Consider the following 17,779-nt stretch of genomic DNA (forward strand, 5'->3'; position numbering starts at 1 on the left):
ATGTGTACATATGTATACTGGCATGCATAACTGGGCAAATATAACATACAATATTGTCTGCTAACACTGGAGCTAAGTTTGAGGGGATTATCGCGCAACAAATCCTTCAAACTGTGTCAAATTTCAGTAGAACCTGTATATAGTGCACAGGGATTTATCTTTACTTAACAAGAATTTATAAGAGACTAGTGCACCTAGATCTACAGTAGTAGAGTGCAAGTAAGATTAAATTTATCTTCATTTTTTCCAATAAACATGAATTTAATACCTGATTAGCAAGGACACAGGCTTTAAACTTATGAAAGAAGAACAAATTAACGATCCTTCAACAAAGTCTCCCAAACTACATCAGATCTCAGCACATGTATATCTCTACATAAAAATTGAGGTAACGTTGCTCCTAGTAGATTTACTGTTTATTTATTAAACCCATAAAGTACACACTCTTCCAATAAATATTTTGTTAATAGATTCCTTATCAAACCATATAATTTGATGATCGAGATACAATTCAAATTTAATCTTCACCTTGAAAGTGGGTTAGACTATCCTTTTTCTTTTGCAAGTTTCATCCCTGTGTTTTTTATTGCCTCCATGCTAATTAGATGAAACTTGGAAGAAAAAAAAAGTTTAGTCCTACCCACTAAAAGCCATGAAGGCGAAGTTTAAGTTTGATTTGTATGTCAATTGTAAGATGTTGTGGTTTGATCATGGGGGATTATCTCTGGTAGGCCCATGTTCTGATGTTATTGTTGCTCAAACATGGGCCAACTTCCAGTTTAGTGAAGTTGGCCGAACATAATTTCTGTCAATGGTCAATACTGACCTGGGGGGCTGGGGCATGGGCCTATTCTTTGAGTTTTCTTGTAACTGTGGTCAGTTATCTCTCGTTGAAACACAAAAACCCATTTACAAAGGGGATAATGCAAAGACTCCCTTTATAGTATAGAAACCACATCTTAAAGGGATCCGGTAACTTTGTCTCAGATTCTGAAAACATATTCTGGATTTAGCTCATGATGCAATGACAATTATAAACCTTTAGGTCAGTCAGGAACCCCGTGACTTTTACAAGCCGATCGCCTGTCTGATTATCAAGATATTTATGATTGGAATTACAAATTTTGAAAACCGTTCGCCTGACGGTTTTCATAACACTACAGTCTATTGGGGAAAACGAGTATGGTAAAACCGGTCACTCAAAGATTTTTACTTTTTTGAGGCACTTCTTGATCATTTCGAAGCGCAATTTTTTTAGGGCTTCAATATTACACCATATCACAGACACTGATAACACGTAGGGCCGTGTATCTCAGATTTAACATTGTTAAACGATCCCTTTAATCATGATAAGCAAACACCAGTACTACCCATTCCACAGTAATGGCTTGGCGAGTGACATATCATGTTTGCTGATCAGATACTGGGATGATAAGGCACTTCCAGTTTGGTGCTTATCAATATTATGATTCAGAAATACCAGGTATAGCTACATCCAGGTTGGGGCACACCAATTAAGACTAGTGGTTAAAATGTATTTGGGTTTGGTGGGTTGGTAAACAAATATCTAAGCTTCTACTGACTGTTCTAGATTGTAAGGTATTTCTAGGAATGGAAACAATTTTGGAGGGGTGTATGAATGTCAGTTATGTCACATCAGAAATATCAGAAACAGTCTACAGGCATGTAAACCAGAGGTTGAAATGTATTCAGGGTGGATAGTTCTTTTTTTTAATAATCGTAAGCTTCTACAATGGACCTGTGTGTGTTAGGTCAATGCTTCTACCAACTTTTCTAAATGTAGGGTATTTCTGAGAATGGAAGCAATTAAGGGAATAAGGCACCTGGGCGGGGACTGGGAGCACCATTTCTAATGGGGGCTCTGAGGTGTACCTCCACACAAAAAAGGACCCAATATAAATACAATTCATTACATTTTGTTTACTCACTACAAACATTGAGTTAAAGACATTAAATGTCCATTTTATTACGGGGGTGGGGTGGAGCCCACATGGACTAATTAAACCCTTGGTTAGTTCAGTTGGAAGAATCATGGTTGAAAAAATTAATTGAAGATCATGAATAAGGGAATGATGGGTGAATGGTAGAGAGACCAAACAAAGTACTGGACTTATTCAGAAGGGAAACAATGAAAAAAAGGGGACTTGTCGAATGACTAGAGTAGATACAGTGTACATTTTGATAGGTACATGTAGGCATATAGGGGAAAATACAAACTAAATAAGTGACTACTTTTCAAGAGAGGTAAAAATTCAATAATATACTAGTTTAAAAGAGGAAGTCAAATAAAACATCACAAAGCATGATCCTTCATACTTCACAATAAAGCGGACACTCACTCACTGATCCGAGTCTGAGAACGGAAAAAAAAGGGAGAGAGAGAGAAAAAAAAAAGGGAAAAAGACAAACTTCATCATAACAACAATAGGGATATGCAAGCAATGCATGCAAGTGACACTCTCACATTTCCTCTCTCACGGTATCAAAAATCACCAACAAACAAAAGGCAAACTTTTCCACCAAATTGCACCCTTTCTCTGGCGCTCGGACGTGAAAAGACCCCAATCCGATTTATAGCGACTGACCTGCAACGGAAAACTCGGCCGGGCATGCAGGAAGCAAAGCGAGTATGAGAAGGCCCACGCGTAACACCAAAGCGCCTGCCCAACTCCCCATCTCGAATTCCTCTCCCCACTCGATCTCAGCTTTCAAAAAGATGATTATTATATCTCCAATAAGTAATTCCAAATGGAGTTCCTGTGTGAGACACAAATCCAGGTCCAAAGTTTGACGTCAGAAAGTTTAGACCAGTCCTCTATTCGACATGGTCCTGGTTTGAGCAAAAAGCAGAGGAAACGATAAATCACAGTGGAAAAGGGAATAAGTTTTATTCAACGGTGCCGCACTAGCACCGCACACCGAGACCCTCTTTTTTCCAAATACTGAATGGAGTTTAGAGAGCGGTTTGTTTACCTCGTTCGCTCGAGCGGTTGTGTTGCGCACGTGTGTACCTACAGTGCACTAGCACTCAGTCCGGTTTCAGGGGGAGGGGGTAAAAAAAAAATGAGAAGAAGACCGTATAGTAGCTCCAAATCTATTGGCGTGCGGCCGTTGGAATAACTCGAACGATGTCTAATCCAAATTCCTTGCATCCAGCCGCGATGCCTACCCCGAACTTGGACGCAAGTTGTCCCCAACGGTCAGATGTTTCCAATTAACTTCTTCACGAAGGAAAGGCACTTAGGTCCTGGCGGCACGGCGGGTTTTCTTTTGAAACCCGCGAAATATGATAAACTCGACGATGAGCGTACATGCTAGGCGGGGCCAATCAATTTTCTTCTAATAGAAAGTTCATCTGTCACTGCAAAAAAAAACTGTGGAACCTATCCGATCGCTTCATCTACTTTCATGATTAACCGGAGTGTGGCCCGTGTGGGTGAACCGGGTTTAATAGGGGGTATAAAGCTTCATATGACGACTGCAGTTCCTGCATTAAAAAGCGTTAGTTTCTCGATAAATTTTTCGTTCCTACTTTTGTTTTCAAATGAAAATTAGAATGTTTTAAATAAAAGGTCTACCAGTAAGATGATGGGATCTCTAGAGAGAGGTAACGAAGAGTTTGATGCCGTCTAAACCATGTGTTATTATAGCTACGCCCTAATTATTTAGTGATTTGGGACAATAAAGCATCCGTTGCCAACAAAATCATTTCGCCCATTCATACAAATCAGGATTTTGATTGTCTTTTAATCGAGGAGATGATAGTTTAGGTCTGTTTGGGAGTAGCAATGTTAGCAGAAGTCCACCGTCACCAAACCCCAATCGTTATAGGAGGGCCACCCATGCCATTTCAACGGCACGCTTCCCTCAAAACCACAAAAGCCGCAGCGAAGTCCTGGATGAGCGCTCAATCTTTTTTAATACTCCAACCGCAATATTCCACATATCTCGCGATGCTCGCATATCATTATATTTTGGAAGGAATGTCCACAAAGGATGGCAACGCATAAATCAAATTTATCTTTTTTGTAACGCACGTATGGTCTATTTTCGGCAAGTGATGAAGTAAAAGAGATACACTTGGGAAATCTGTGTCTGCGAATCAGCTCCCGCGAGATGGCGCTATGCAATATCTTGTTTTCGGACACAAGTGTAGAACTCGCAAAGAACATGACAGGGTCTTTTTAATGTCATTATTTTATACAGTACATTCTACAGAAAAGCCTTGCAGTTGCATATCCAGAAGCCGATTTAAGAAAGGGGGATTCAAGGGCGAAACGTACCTGTGTATCACCATCAGGCGCGTACACAGGATTTTTTCAAGGAGGGGGGTTTAACATTTTCTAAATCGGGCCGAAAATTTCGCAACAACTCAGCCAGCCGCTGAATAAGCGGGGGGGGGGGGGGGGGGGGTAAGAGGGCACTTTTTTTTTTTTGGTCTCGAAATTTGAAAATTTGACATTTTGATCCATTGGGGGGGGGGGGGGTAAGGTCAGCTTTTTTAGGTCAACCATGGGACCCCCCCCCCCCCCCCCCTGTGTACGCGCCTGATCACCATGGAGTAGTAGGCCCAATGGTATCACTAGCTTGTGATGAAATCTATAGTATTATTACCTAGTTTGTCATCGTCACATTGCAATTAATCTTTAGCTCATCTTCGAAATAGGCTAAAAAGTCCCCTGAAGATTGTTAGAAAAAGAAGGAGGAAAAAAGAAGAGGAAGTAAAAGAAAAGAAAAAAAGAAGTAGAAGAAGGGGAAAGAAGTAGAAGAAGGGGAAAAAAGAAATAGAAAAAAGAACGTCTTTGGAAAAGGGCGTAGATCATTTCCATCTCCATTTTATGCATACCTCCAACTCTCTATTCGACCTCTTCCCCATCTCTATCTCACTCTACCTCTCACCTATCTACATCCCTCTCTTTCTCCCTCTCACTCATATCCCCCTTTCTCTCTTTTTTCTCCTTCCCTCCCTCTCAATCTATCTTTATTCCCTCTCTCTCTCTTTCTCTCTTTCACTGAATTTCCCTTCATATTAGTGCACCCGCCCTTCTCCATGTGTACAACCTCACCTCCTCTCTCTCTAAGATAGAACTGGACCTCATTTAGAAACATAATTATTCTTCCTGCTATTACTCGAAAATCATTGCATATAGCGGCAAATCAAATGCACAAAGAGGGTTTTCCTTTTACCATGGCTCAAAGGTCAGTTCAACCCTTGCAATAAGTTCATTTGTATGAAAGCAGAAAAAAACGAATTAAACGGAATGGCAAAAGTTTGAAATAGATCGGACTAATAATAAGGAAGTTAAGAATTGTTGAAAATAACAGAAACAGAATGGCAAAAGTTTGAAATGAATCGGACCAATAATAAGAAAGTTATGAATGTTTGAAACATGAGATTATCAAGTCCATGCGAATCTAAAATTGGTAGTTTGGCCGTGGATTGTGACGTAATGGCGGAAAACTCTCCCTTTGTCGGGATACGCAAATATTATTAATTTCTGTCTTTCTCCCAAGTGCCTTTTCCTTTGGGGCACTACTCAAAATATACTATGGATAGCATATTACTTTAGGTCTTCTAAAGAGAAATGACCCTCCAAAGACACTCTTACTTTTTGACAAATTGAAGTTTTAGTCCAGGGTGGAGGTGTTTGAATAACATCTTTTGTGAATTTTGGCCGATAAGGCAAGCAAGCTCATGTCATACATATTTATTCATTTTTTGTATAGATATTTCAATCAATTCAATCAGGGAAATAACGATGAATAAATATAGGAACTGGAACTAGAAAAGAAAACATATCAAACCATTTCTTTTTCTTGTGTGGCTTTTTATTACTACATGATCTTTGTAGCGTCATCTTCTACAAAGGCACATGAATACACTGTCAACAAGTAATCTGGATGTACTATAACCATGGACCTACTACCAAACACAGGCTCTTATGACAACTGCTCCACATTCATTTCCTAAACTAACCGTATTATTAACATCAACCAAGGAGTAGCCTAGTAACTTCTTGCTTTAACCCTGGGCTCAAACCTATATGCATCTCTAAACCTAACTCTAAACCAAACCTAACCTAACCTTAAAGGGGGATTGTCGTCAGTTTCTATGTGCAGAAGGCCATAATTTGCCGACACCAGACTTGGTGTAAATAGTATGAATGAGTGTACAAGTCTGCACACAGCAACCCTGTGATCCAATCAAGAAATACCTCCTTGTCTCTCACAAAGTCTATGTGTGAGGGAAACTTACGATAATGACTTGACAATATGGGTGGATGGGTGGAAAATGCAGAGCATTACATAAGGCCTGTTCATTCACCTGAAGGCTTAATCCTGCTGATTGACAACACCTGTTATAGTGTTGCAAACACCTGAATGGTGTAAAAAATTCCCCTGAGAGCCCACTACTACTACTACTACTACAGTCTTTAAACCCAATGCCAACTCTAATCCTAAACCAATTCCAACACTTTTGATGAAATAAGGCCCTGAGCAATTGCCCCCCGGAGGAAACCTTGGATCATCGTAAATCTACATTGTATGACACTCTACAACCCTTTAGATTCATTAGTTGTTTATAAATCACGGAGATATGTTTGCGTTTCTGCACCACCCACTGTAATATCCATACAAAACTAAGTCATTTCACTATAAATACAACACCACGATACTCTTCAATATTTCTATAAATTTCAGCTCTAATCAACAAATTCATCTTAGGTAAATCATCTTTTCTGATTCAATCTACATATTCTCTGGTGATAAAACTGATTTGTTTACATTATTTCTGGACATTAGGGGGAAAAAGGCTGAATTCTTATCCTTAATCTTCAATGGATATATAAATGAAACTTTTGTATACTAATTGAATAATAATAATTGAATCAATGATATCATAATCAGTTATAAAAAAAAAAAGATACAACAAAAAATATTGAAGCAGCTTGAGAACTACTACATTAGGGCCCCGTTTCACAAAACTTGTCATCAGTGACAAATGACAGTTTTTGTTATAAGCTACTGAAATCCTTGCTTCTGATTGGTCATTAGCAGAATTGTCACTGAGTTTTGTCATTTGTCATTGAATAAAGGCTTTGTGAAACAGGTCCCAGACTTCATAGTATGTGCTAGAAATTGATCATTACTTTCAATAATTGTAAAGACCTTGCCATGATATCAAGTCAGACCATTCGTTATAAGACTTAACCAATATTGGTAAATCAAATAAAATTTCCATATTTAAAGCGGGACTGCACTACCTGTAACTACTTGCGCCCTCTATATCGCCAACAACGCTAAAGCGCTACCCATTGATCCCCAATGATCCTGTTTTTCTTATGGTAATCGAGAGCTGATTCCATTAGATAACCACCTGCCAGTGACCACGTAGGGGGTTATAATCCCTCCTGGCCAAACTAGTGCAGATAGGCTTCAAGGCATGATTTCTGCTCATGATTTTTAATTGAATATTCATATTAAATGTATACCATGTGGGAAATACTAGAATATTGAAATGACCATAGCAGAGCTCTCTCCCTAAAAACTTCAAGATATAAGATATGTGATATAACCATTTGCATGTACATTATTCTTATATTTGTATTTCATTTAAACATCGTATTTCATATAAAATATTACAATCGCAGGAATGTACCAAAAACTTGATTGATACAGCATAAAAGGAGACTCATACGGAGTGCATCATACACTAAATGCAATAGATACCACAAAACAAATTTACATTGTCTACAAACCTTGATTTTGTATGCCTCTACATATAAAAACATAAATGTGGTGTAAGATAATTACTATTTAAAAGTATCACAAGCTAATAACCATTCAATCATCCTTAAACAAAATATTACAAAATATAATAATTGTGGAAATACACAAAAAAGCATAGCATAACTAAATTAAACTTTGAAACTGACTTTCTATACATTAAACTAATATTTTCAACAATGAAAATTAGACAATTGATAGAGAAAAAAATAATTATGATGTTATCAGATGTATATATCGTGAGATTTTTTGTATTGTTTTCAAATTCAAAATGACATGATTTTCGAGGATGTGTTCTTTTCAGTTGGGATCACTCAAAGACACTATGTCAAGATCATTGTCACCAGCTAGCATTGTAGGAACCTGCAGCCTCTCAAACTGAGAGCAGCTGGGCATCGTGGCTGAGCGATAGGGCCGAAGGGGCAGACCTTCGGCCTACTAGTTCACAGAACAAGATGCATTAGGACGAAAAACTTTGTCCAAACCGATGTCATGACCGGGCATTGTAGAAGTTCGCTGCCTCTGCCGACGAAAGGGGCTGGGCATCGTGGCTGAGTCGTCTCACAGGAGGATGACGATGGGCCGAGAGGGGAGACCTTGGCGCCCTGTAGCTGGTGAGGCAGGGAGACGGCTGGGACGGCTGATGGAGCTTCAACTCCCAGTCGGCAGTGGGGACAGCCTTACTGCAGGATGAAGCGGCTCCAGAAGAGGACGGGTCGCAGGGTTTCTTGCCCAAAGGAGCATCGTTGTCTCCATTGTCGATGTCAGGAACCACCTGGAGATGTTCTCCCTGCATCGCCATGGTTTTCCTGGACAAAATAAAGAAAGACACCCAGAATGTATGCATTATAATGCATTCTCTTTTCATGGCATGCTTTTTCTCTAGTGACAAGTATATCATGTCAAATATTTCATCAAATTCAAGAAACATTGCTTGAACATTTTTATTGTTTAAACTTCAAGTTGACAGGAACAATAACACAATTCCAACTTGTGATATTTGAACACATGGTAAACATAAATATGTAGGTACATTTTCCCCTTTTCCTTCTTGTTTATATTTTTGCTTTTATTTTACGTTTGGTACAAAATTATTAAGGATAAACATGTGACATAAACATTTACTTATAATTATGTAAATGATACTGTTTTAAAGGTAAAGACCAGTTATGGTCATGCGATTGCATTGTGAAAGAAACGTTGTGGAATCGATCAGAAAAGGTTGATCATCTAGCATCTAGCATCTGCAAAGTTCTGGAATCATCAAAATGATAAGAAATTTGGCCCATTCTTCATAAAGTTACAAGCACTATACGCAGAAAGATGTATATGGGACTACCCTATATCTCTCACAGACCATGAGAGAAACAAATTTACCAAATATATGAATTAGTAGGCGGTTTCCCGGCAAATTTTTTATCATCATGTATTAGTCAAAACATATTCTTTCACATGATTGGTAATGAGAGCTTCCATTTCATTTTTTGAAATAGGGGAGTTTCCAATACTGGTCTTTACCTTTAAATTGTACACTTATTTTTAAAATGCAATGTATATCCATGTGCAGTTTAGTATTATGTAACTGCGATGCATGATTCAGTAAATACCATACCATACCATAAATATGTAAAATTGGGTTTTTACATATGTAAAATGTGTACATTTCACATATGGTTATTTACATCTCTGTGGTGTGACAGCAGGTGACGGTGCAGACAACAAAAGGGTGTACAATTTCTATATACAGTAAAACATTGATGTGCAAGTAGAAATATCATGCTGCTATATGGTTAACAGCATTCTGGAAGTCTGGACCTTAACATTTTTGAAGTTTTTACATGAGGTTCACGCCTTCAGACTGGAAAATGTTCGGAACCCCATTCGAAAACAAAATTAGGACTGTTTCTTGGGATGACAATACATCACCACATGTGCAATATTACAGACAACAATCCAACAGACAAAAATCTGAATTTGTGCAATTCTATTGTAGACTTACCACATGGCTAGCGTAGTTTTAACCGACTCGATGACCTGTGATGCCGTGAGTCTGGTGGAAGCATCTAAGACCAACAAGCTCTTGATGAGACCAGTCGTATTCTCTGATACACGCCCATCTCTGCAAGGCGAAGAAATTGTATATATTGCCATGTAATTTGAATTTCAACGTTCATTTTTATCTTGTTTTATACTGTATACGTATGCAATTCTTGTCTATCTTGGCATCCCCCTTTTCCTCAATTTTGTAGTTCCTTTTGTAGTTACGGACTTGTTAAAATAATTACTCATTAAGCTTAAGTATCATTTGAGGTGTTCACACTTGTACAAGCAATGCTTTTTAGTGGACCCCTCTGTTTCCAATATGTATTTCTACATTTTTTGTAAATGTTTATAATTGATTTGTAATGTTTTGTTGGAAACATAAATACATTGAAATACAGATTAATGCTGCAAACCGTGTTGTTTAATTAACCATTTTTTAATTGAACTATATTGAATTGAATTGAAAAAGTATCAAGATCATGTTTAGGTGGGGATTATACCCAAAGGACCTTTTTCAAAATATATTCACATTTATATACATTTACCTACCATAGCGACAAGCTATTCCTGTCACCCAGTGTCAAAACTTAAAATACTTTGCTGTTTGAGGAAGATCTTTTAGGATTTTGAGTTGTACAAGTGCATTTTTGTCACAATGATATTAAAGGTCAATCATGAAATATTTAACTAACAGTGGGCAATGTGCACTACTTCTAACCATTAAAATAACAGACAATTCACACTTGAAATGACTTAATATTAAACGGGGCGTTGTGGCGTGCCCCTGTGATCCAGCTAACAATGGAAGTTACAAACTGATTCAGCCGAGGACGCAGGTTCGAAACTGAGTCACGTCTTTCGAATGGTGACATTAAAGATCGGTCCTGAGACGTAAATAATCATATCTGATTGATACACGTCTGTAAAAATCCTGATTACACACACATAATTTGAGGTGTACCAATCACCAATACATAATTGGCTCTGGATGTAAGGGGTTCCATGTAGCTTTACTGACATTCAAAATATGAGTTTTAAATATTACTTTTACAAAGAGATATTGCGATGTGAGCACATTCTGAGTGAACAGTAAGAAGTCTTTTTAAGTAGACTAGTTAACGCATGTGAATGCACTCACATAGAATAGGGCTCACGTAGAACCGAAGTCCGACTTGGGTTCCGTGCGAGCCCTATATGCAGTGGCTCAATGCTATCCTTTATTTTGTTAATACTCCTAACTCCTTTACCATTTACCTATAAAAAGCCAGGTACAGATTTTAGTGTGGGTTGATTATATACATTCTAGCTATACTCAAAGTATTTATTTAAGGTGATTTGTGCACTTTAAATGGCATTGAAATTCTGCATCCTATTTCTACTTTTTTGAAGACCAGGAAAATGAGGTTCAGATTTACTTAAATGCTCACAGCTAGGCCATGATTAAAGTTCTGGATATGCTACACCATTGTACTGATCACAAAGAAACTACCAAGGGCTAGTTCAGCTTACATCCTGGCTTTTCATGAAGGTAATTGTATCATAATTGTCAACAGGATCCTATATCTTAGCTCAGACCTTTGTTCTCCATTTTTATAACAGGTTTAACTGCACAGTCTCTTGATCTATAATGCTCCTTATTTATAATTTTCCTTTCATTACTATTAATTACTGGTACATATTACAGGGGTGATGGTGAGCACTAAAAAAAAAAGGAGGAGAGGGAGGTTTCCCTCAACCACCCTCCTTCTCCCCCCCCCCCCCTTGAGTAAAAAAAAAAAAAGAGAGGATTCGGGGGGGGGGGGGGAATAGCATCTAACAGCATTCCCCCCCCCCCCTTTTTGAGAAAGAAAAATTGGAAAATAATAGGGAAAAATAGGGAAGAATAGAGAAAATAAGGGAAAAATCAGGGGAAAAAAAAATCTGAAAACCGATTTAAATCAGGTTTTTATCAGGCTTGATATTATAATTATTTCAACCAAAGTTTTCTGTATCACAGCTCCTATTGAGAAATGTACGTGCACACTTACTGAGGGATGGTGAACTCTGCGGCCTTGATCTTTCTGAAGAGTTCCTGTGGGGCACTGTCGTAGAACGGAAACTGTCCGTAGAGCATCGTGAAGAGCACCACACCCAATGCCCACATGTCACTCGGCTTACCCAAGTATGGTTTCCCTATTAAAGGAGGTCATTGAAAAAAGAAATGCTAGTGGCATTCACAGAATATACTATCAAAGCTGTCTCAGTTGCAACCTCTCTATGAAGGCCACCTGTCTGTAGTGGCCATGCATTTTGTCTCCTTTGAGAAAAAAATGTGTGCTGTATAACGTGTCTGAGGAAGGCCACCTGTCTACAGTGGCAACTTTCACTGTATCCATTGGGTGGCCTCAATAGACAGGTTTTGACTGTGTGTGGAATTGTCTGTCACACTTCAACATAATAAAATGTTACTCTAAATAAAGCAGTTATCTGATATTTGCTCCTATGAAAATTGTTCTGGGCTGATTTTGTCAGAAGTATAGGGTTTAATAGGGTTGCAGTTCAATTTTAGGCTAGGTTTATGGATACCATGAATCTCTGTGTATCGACGCACCCCTATTTTGGGGGCAGCAAGCCAGGTGCGTTTTCATAAACCTTTCAAACATTGAGCTAATTTTCAAACCTGCCACTGTTACATGTTGAAACCCCTTATGGACCACCCTGGGGAAAGCCTCAGAAACAATGTCTAATTTTAGTTATTGTTTTCCCCTTGTTCTTGTTCACCACTTACCACTCAGTACATCCGGGCTGATATAGGCAGGGCTCCCTCGCTGGTCCTTGAGGAGGTCATGCTCACTGACGAGGTGCTTGCCGAGGCAGAAGTTTGTGAGCGTTATCTGCCGTGTGTGACAGTTGAGCACCATGTTGCCCAGCTTCAGATCGCGATGAACTATATTTTTCTGAGAGGGGATGATAGAAGACCAATAAATAAACGTGGAATAATTCTTGCACAGAGTTTTACATGAGGAAATCAGGAGCAAAATATTAGAACAGTCAAACCTGCTTTAGTAACCACATGTTTATACAAATTACCTGTCTAAAAAGACCACATTTTCTGTTTCCTTGAACATAGTTTTTATTTTTAATTGAAACATGTAGTAAATAAACCTGTACATAAAGACCACTTTTAATGTCTCCCTTGAAAGGTGTTTATATACAGATTTCACTGTGTATATTGGTTTTACATGTAGCACTGAAGGTTTTATACTCGTGACCGCATGTATAGAAAGACCACCTGTCTACAAAGACCACATTTTCTGGATCTCTTGAACATATTTTTTTTATAAATTGAAACATGTAGCAAATAAACCAGTACATAAAGACCACCTGTCTATCAAGACCACTCTTTATGTCTCCCTTGAATGATCTTTATATACAGGTTTCACTGTATTATCATTTGTATATTGGTATTAGCACTGAAGGTGTTATACTCGCGAGAACCTTACAATCACTCACCTTATGTAGACTCTCCACAATACTGACTACATCATGGAAGATATACACGGCCTCCTTCTCACTCAGTTTCTTCTCATGGATCACGTGGTGCTGGAGGTTGACCAGGTCCACCGTCCGGCTGCTGAAGTCATGCGACACCAAACAGTCCAGGACCAGGCACAGTCGCTTCTTGTAGGACGTCTTCCTTCCGCTGGTCGACGTGCCGGGTCTGATCTCGTAAGCACGGTCCTGTTGTAGAGAGGATAAAGAATGGAGAGGAGCTTGCAACAGGTATCTTTGGAATAATTGTCATCATTTATGTATTTTCACAGAGTACCACTTTAATAATAATAATAATAATTACATTTGTAGGGCGCTTTATACAGGTGTTTCTAAGGTGGTACTGTCTAACTCAGTATAATTATTCAACATGATCAATACCTTAAAAGATACAGAGGACCCTTGAATAAAACACAAAACATTTCCAAGAGATGCCAATACCCGAATGGCATCATTTAGTGACATTTAAAATGCTTCTTTAAAGGTAAAATAGTTGACTCTAAATTATCTTACAAACATATACACGATTAAAACATCTGGGCCTCGTTGCCTTGTCATTGATGGTAACTTTGCCATCAATGGCAACTTAATGTACCGGTACATTAAATCTCATGTATTATTATTATTATTACCATGGTAACAGGGCACAACAGCCAATCAAAATCAAGGTTTCCATGGTAGTTACCATTGATGGCAAAGTTACTATCAATGGTAAGTGTTGTGCAACGGGCCCTGTATTGTACATTGAATTAGAAACAACTACAGAATAAATCAATCATCAAGAACATAAAATCATCCAAACATAAAATTCTAAAATGCTAAATTACACAATAAAAGTACCATATATGAAAGGCCAAACAAATACCTAAGGAAATTGTACCACATCCAACCAAATATAGAATGATTTGAATAAACCAATTTGTCAATGGTTACGCTAACTGGTGTACATGTATCTTACAAGAGATACATCAGTTCATGACGCCAGCAACGAAGTGTACTTCAACTAGCCAAATTAAGGATTAGCTGCCTGTACGATAAGAGCTACACGGTAAAAAGAAAAAATTGTATCAACCTGAATATAAACTACATATGTCACAAAACAAGTAAGGCCTTGTTCAGATAAGTGGAGGAAAACCGCTATTAAAAAAATTAAAAAAAACGTAAAGTGTTAAATGCTTCTTACAGGTATATCAGTATCTCATGGAGAGCTCAGTGAATATGCGTAGGACCTTTGTTACGCAGTTGCAATTTTCTTTTGCACATATACAAATATAGCGCAGCATTACACTTTTAAAGGCGGTTTTACCACGTATCTGAAGAAGTCTTATAATCCTGAAATAATATCCCACCTGAAAGAGTCCATGGTGGTGTACAACCCCTTCCTGATCTCGTAGCAGTGATAACAGGGAGTACTCAGTGTGAAGGAGCATTTTACCCTGTCGCTCATCCTGGTTCTCTCGTCCATTCTCAGACAAAGTTAGTATCTGAAATCCAAAAGAAATTGTTGTAAAGCAAAATGAGTATTTTAAATGTTATACAAATTCCAATAATTTTTAAAACAACAGTATCCAAATTTGAATGTTATTCCAAAATGTTTAAAATCGACTACCGGTACATAATTTATGAAGAACACTAACAATAGAAGTTTTTAGATCGCTTCATACATCAATACATATTATGTTTAAAAAAATGTATGATGAAAAAAAGAAAAAAGATGCAGAAACCAATTAATCAAATCAAAATCAAATCAAAAAATGATGTCTCTAAGTGCTTTAAAGATGTATTTTTATACTAGTCATCAGGAATCTGACTTGCCCACACACAATGAACATGTATGCACATTTTCCACTCCCTGGAGAGCATTCCAGCCAGGTGCCATTTCACAGAGGCTCACAACGGTGAGCAAACTACAATGTCTTCCGCATCCTACTGCAAATGTTTCTTCAAAATATCTCATCAAATCTGACTGGTTACAAAATGATACAATGTCCATTTTCATCATGAAGGATTTCAATCAATTTTGTTTTGGTTTTTCATTACTAATAGTTTATCATGAGGTTAAATAGATCTTATTTCATCAAGGGGTACATACATGTACATGTACTTGTAATCGGAAATAGCTAGATGTTGCATTTCAAAGTTTTACAGGTAATCTCAAAATGATAATCTCTGAATCAATTACCTTTAAAGAATAAAAGTCATCGGTTCCCTCTTTCCTTGCTAAACACTGGACGATGCTCCTGACGGGCGACGTGCCAAGTCTTGGTCCAAGCAAATAAGGTCCAGCCCTCTTAAGAGTTGATCCACCTGCTGCGTGTTTGGAAGGGCCTTGTCCGTTTCTCATAGGAACTGTTTGTGAGGACCGGGTCGGGTCTCGAGGTAATGATGAGGATGATGGGATGTTGTGGTAGGGGTATGGAAAGGTTTCTGATGAGGACAGAAAGGAGGTGGTGGGGGAAGGATATCCTGAAGAGGAAGGTGACCCTGGTATCCTCAATTGGAGCGATGTCAACGCTGCTGACCCAGCTGCCATTATTCCCTCAGCTGCAGATACAAGCGAAGAGTCTTCCCCGCCAGTAGGGGGCGAACCATGTTGCTCCACCATGCGCCTGGCCTGAAGCATGGTGCGATGGTTCGTCACAGGAACATTGGCCAGATGAGGTATTCTGAGGTTAGGACTGGCTGGAGCAGAAGTCGTCTGTCTAGTGTGACGTGGTGAGCCACTAGGGGAGTTCCCGACAAGGTCTACATGATTCATGGGACGACTTACCCCTTGGCGGTGGTGAGTTCCTGATAAACTAGGCACGGTAGCAGCACCTGCCATTCTAGTCCTATCAATTTCAAAGTCTGGGACGTTCCTCTCCTGGAACACAGGAGGTATCACATCAATGACAGGTGAGTCGGTAGAGTCTGACGATGAGGACGATGACTGTGAGCTGGTAAGCAGCAGGGGTGCCCTCCTGTGAGCCATGCTTTCAGCTTGGCTCAGTCTGGTTAGGGGATTCCTTCGGTTGGAGGCCAGCTGCTGAGGAAGGCCAGCAGACCCAGAAGATTTACGCTTCATCTTTTTTCCTGGATTGGGCAAAGGTCTATCATCTGCTACTTGCTTCAGAGATCATTGTACTGTTTAGTGTGCAGAGTAGGACTACATGTATGTGCACAACTGCATGTGTGGCTGCTTTAAATGGAGTACTTCAGATCTATTGCCTTTGGGAATGATTCTCCATGTATCTGCAACAGGGAAACAAAGAAGAGAAACAGGATCCATCAATTTTGTCAATCATGAGCAAGTTTATCAGGGTTGACCTAGTCCAGGGATCGCATTGCTCAATGAGTTTCACATCCTGGATCCTGGTTTGTTGCAATGGAGAGAGAGAGTCATAGATTTAGTAACCATAAATAATCCAGGGTAAAGATTATGCATACAGAGAATTTTTTTTGTATTTCCCTAAATTTGTAGAAGCAACTGGACTATATGTCTATAGTAACGCTGAGAGAACAAAATAGAAATACAATAAACGTTGCTTTAGCATCCTGCCATTGACGATGCAACGCTTGAATGTTTCATTTCTATTTTGTCCTCTCAGCGATGCCATGCATTATAAGCATAAATATTCCAATCGCTTGCAGCCTATTTTGTAACTGGCTGAATCAGCAATTTCTGTTGTATGTAAATGTTGCATCGTTTCAAAGATTTTGAGTTTTTCTTTTCTTCCAGTTCGGAAGTAATCTTGGTATTGGGGGGTTGTGTGTCTTGACACTTAAAGGGATCGTGTAACAATGTTAAATCTGAGACACATGGCCCTATGTGTTATCAGTGTCTGTGATATGGTGTAATATTGAAGCCCTAAAAAAATTGCGCTTCAAAATGATCAAGAAGTGCCTCAAAAAAGTAAAAATCTTTGTGTGACCGGTTTTACCGTACTCGTTTTCCCCCAATAGACTGTAGTGTTATGAAAACCGTCAGGCGAACGGTTTTCAAAATTTGTAATTCCAATCATAAATATCTTGATAATCAGACAGGCGATCGGCTTGTAAAAGTCATGGGGTTCCTGACTGACCTAAAGGTTTATAATTATCATTGCATCATGAGCTAAATCCAGAATTTTGGAATCTGAAACAAAGTTACCGGATCCCTTTAACAAAGAAAACAAAGCCTTATCTTTTGCCTATGCATTTCACGAAAAAAGAATGCATCAAATAGCACTTAGGCCTACCAATACTACTTAGTTACCGGTCTTACTTTATCATCATACACAACCTGCTCCAACGCACAACGTCTGGGTAGTCTATACAATACCAAAATAGTCTAGAACATTTATATATTTGTAGACTCTACATCTTTTAACATTTCAACTAATGAAATAAACATTCCCAGTACAGAATAATAGGATCT

General features: G+C 38.7%; 1 protein-coding gene across 1 annotated transcript; it reads right to left on the reverse strand.

Annotated features, from left to right (window-relative positions):
* Positions 1-5,832: 5,832 nt before the first annotated feature.
* On the reverse strand, positions 5,833-16,614 carry LOC580685 (serine/threonine-protein kinase 40). Its single transcript, XM_030995377.1, has 7 exons — positions 15,566-16,614; positions 14,733-14,867; positions 13,345-13,572; positions 12,620-12,788; positions 11,880-12,024; positions 9,809-9,928; positions 5,833-8,618 (listed from the first exon to the last, which is right to left on the reverse strand). The coding sequence occupies exons 1-7, from the start codon at positions 16,445-16,447 to the stop codon at positions 8,300-8,302; spliced, it is 1,998 nt and encodes a 665-aa protein (XP_030851237.1). The 5' UTR covers positions 16,448-16,614; the 3' UTR covers positions 5,833-8,299.
* Between the last annotated feature and the right edge of the window lie 1,165 nt (positions 16,615-17,779).

This window comes from Strongylocentrotus purpuratus, unplaced genomic scaffold (assembly GCF_000002235.5).
Source record: "Strongylocentrotus purpuratus isolate Spur 01 unplaced genomic scaffold, Spur_5.0 spur5_scaffold_21, whole genome shotgun sequence".
Taxonomy (NCBI): domain Eukaryota; kingdom Metazoa; phylum Echinodermata; class Echinoidea; order Camarodonta; family Strongylocentrotidae; genus Strongylocentrotus; species Strongylocentrotus purpuratus.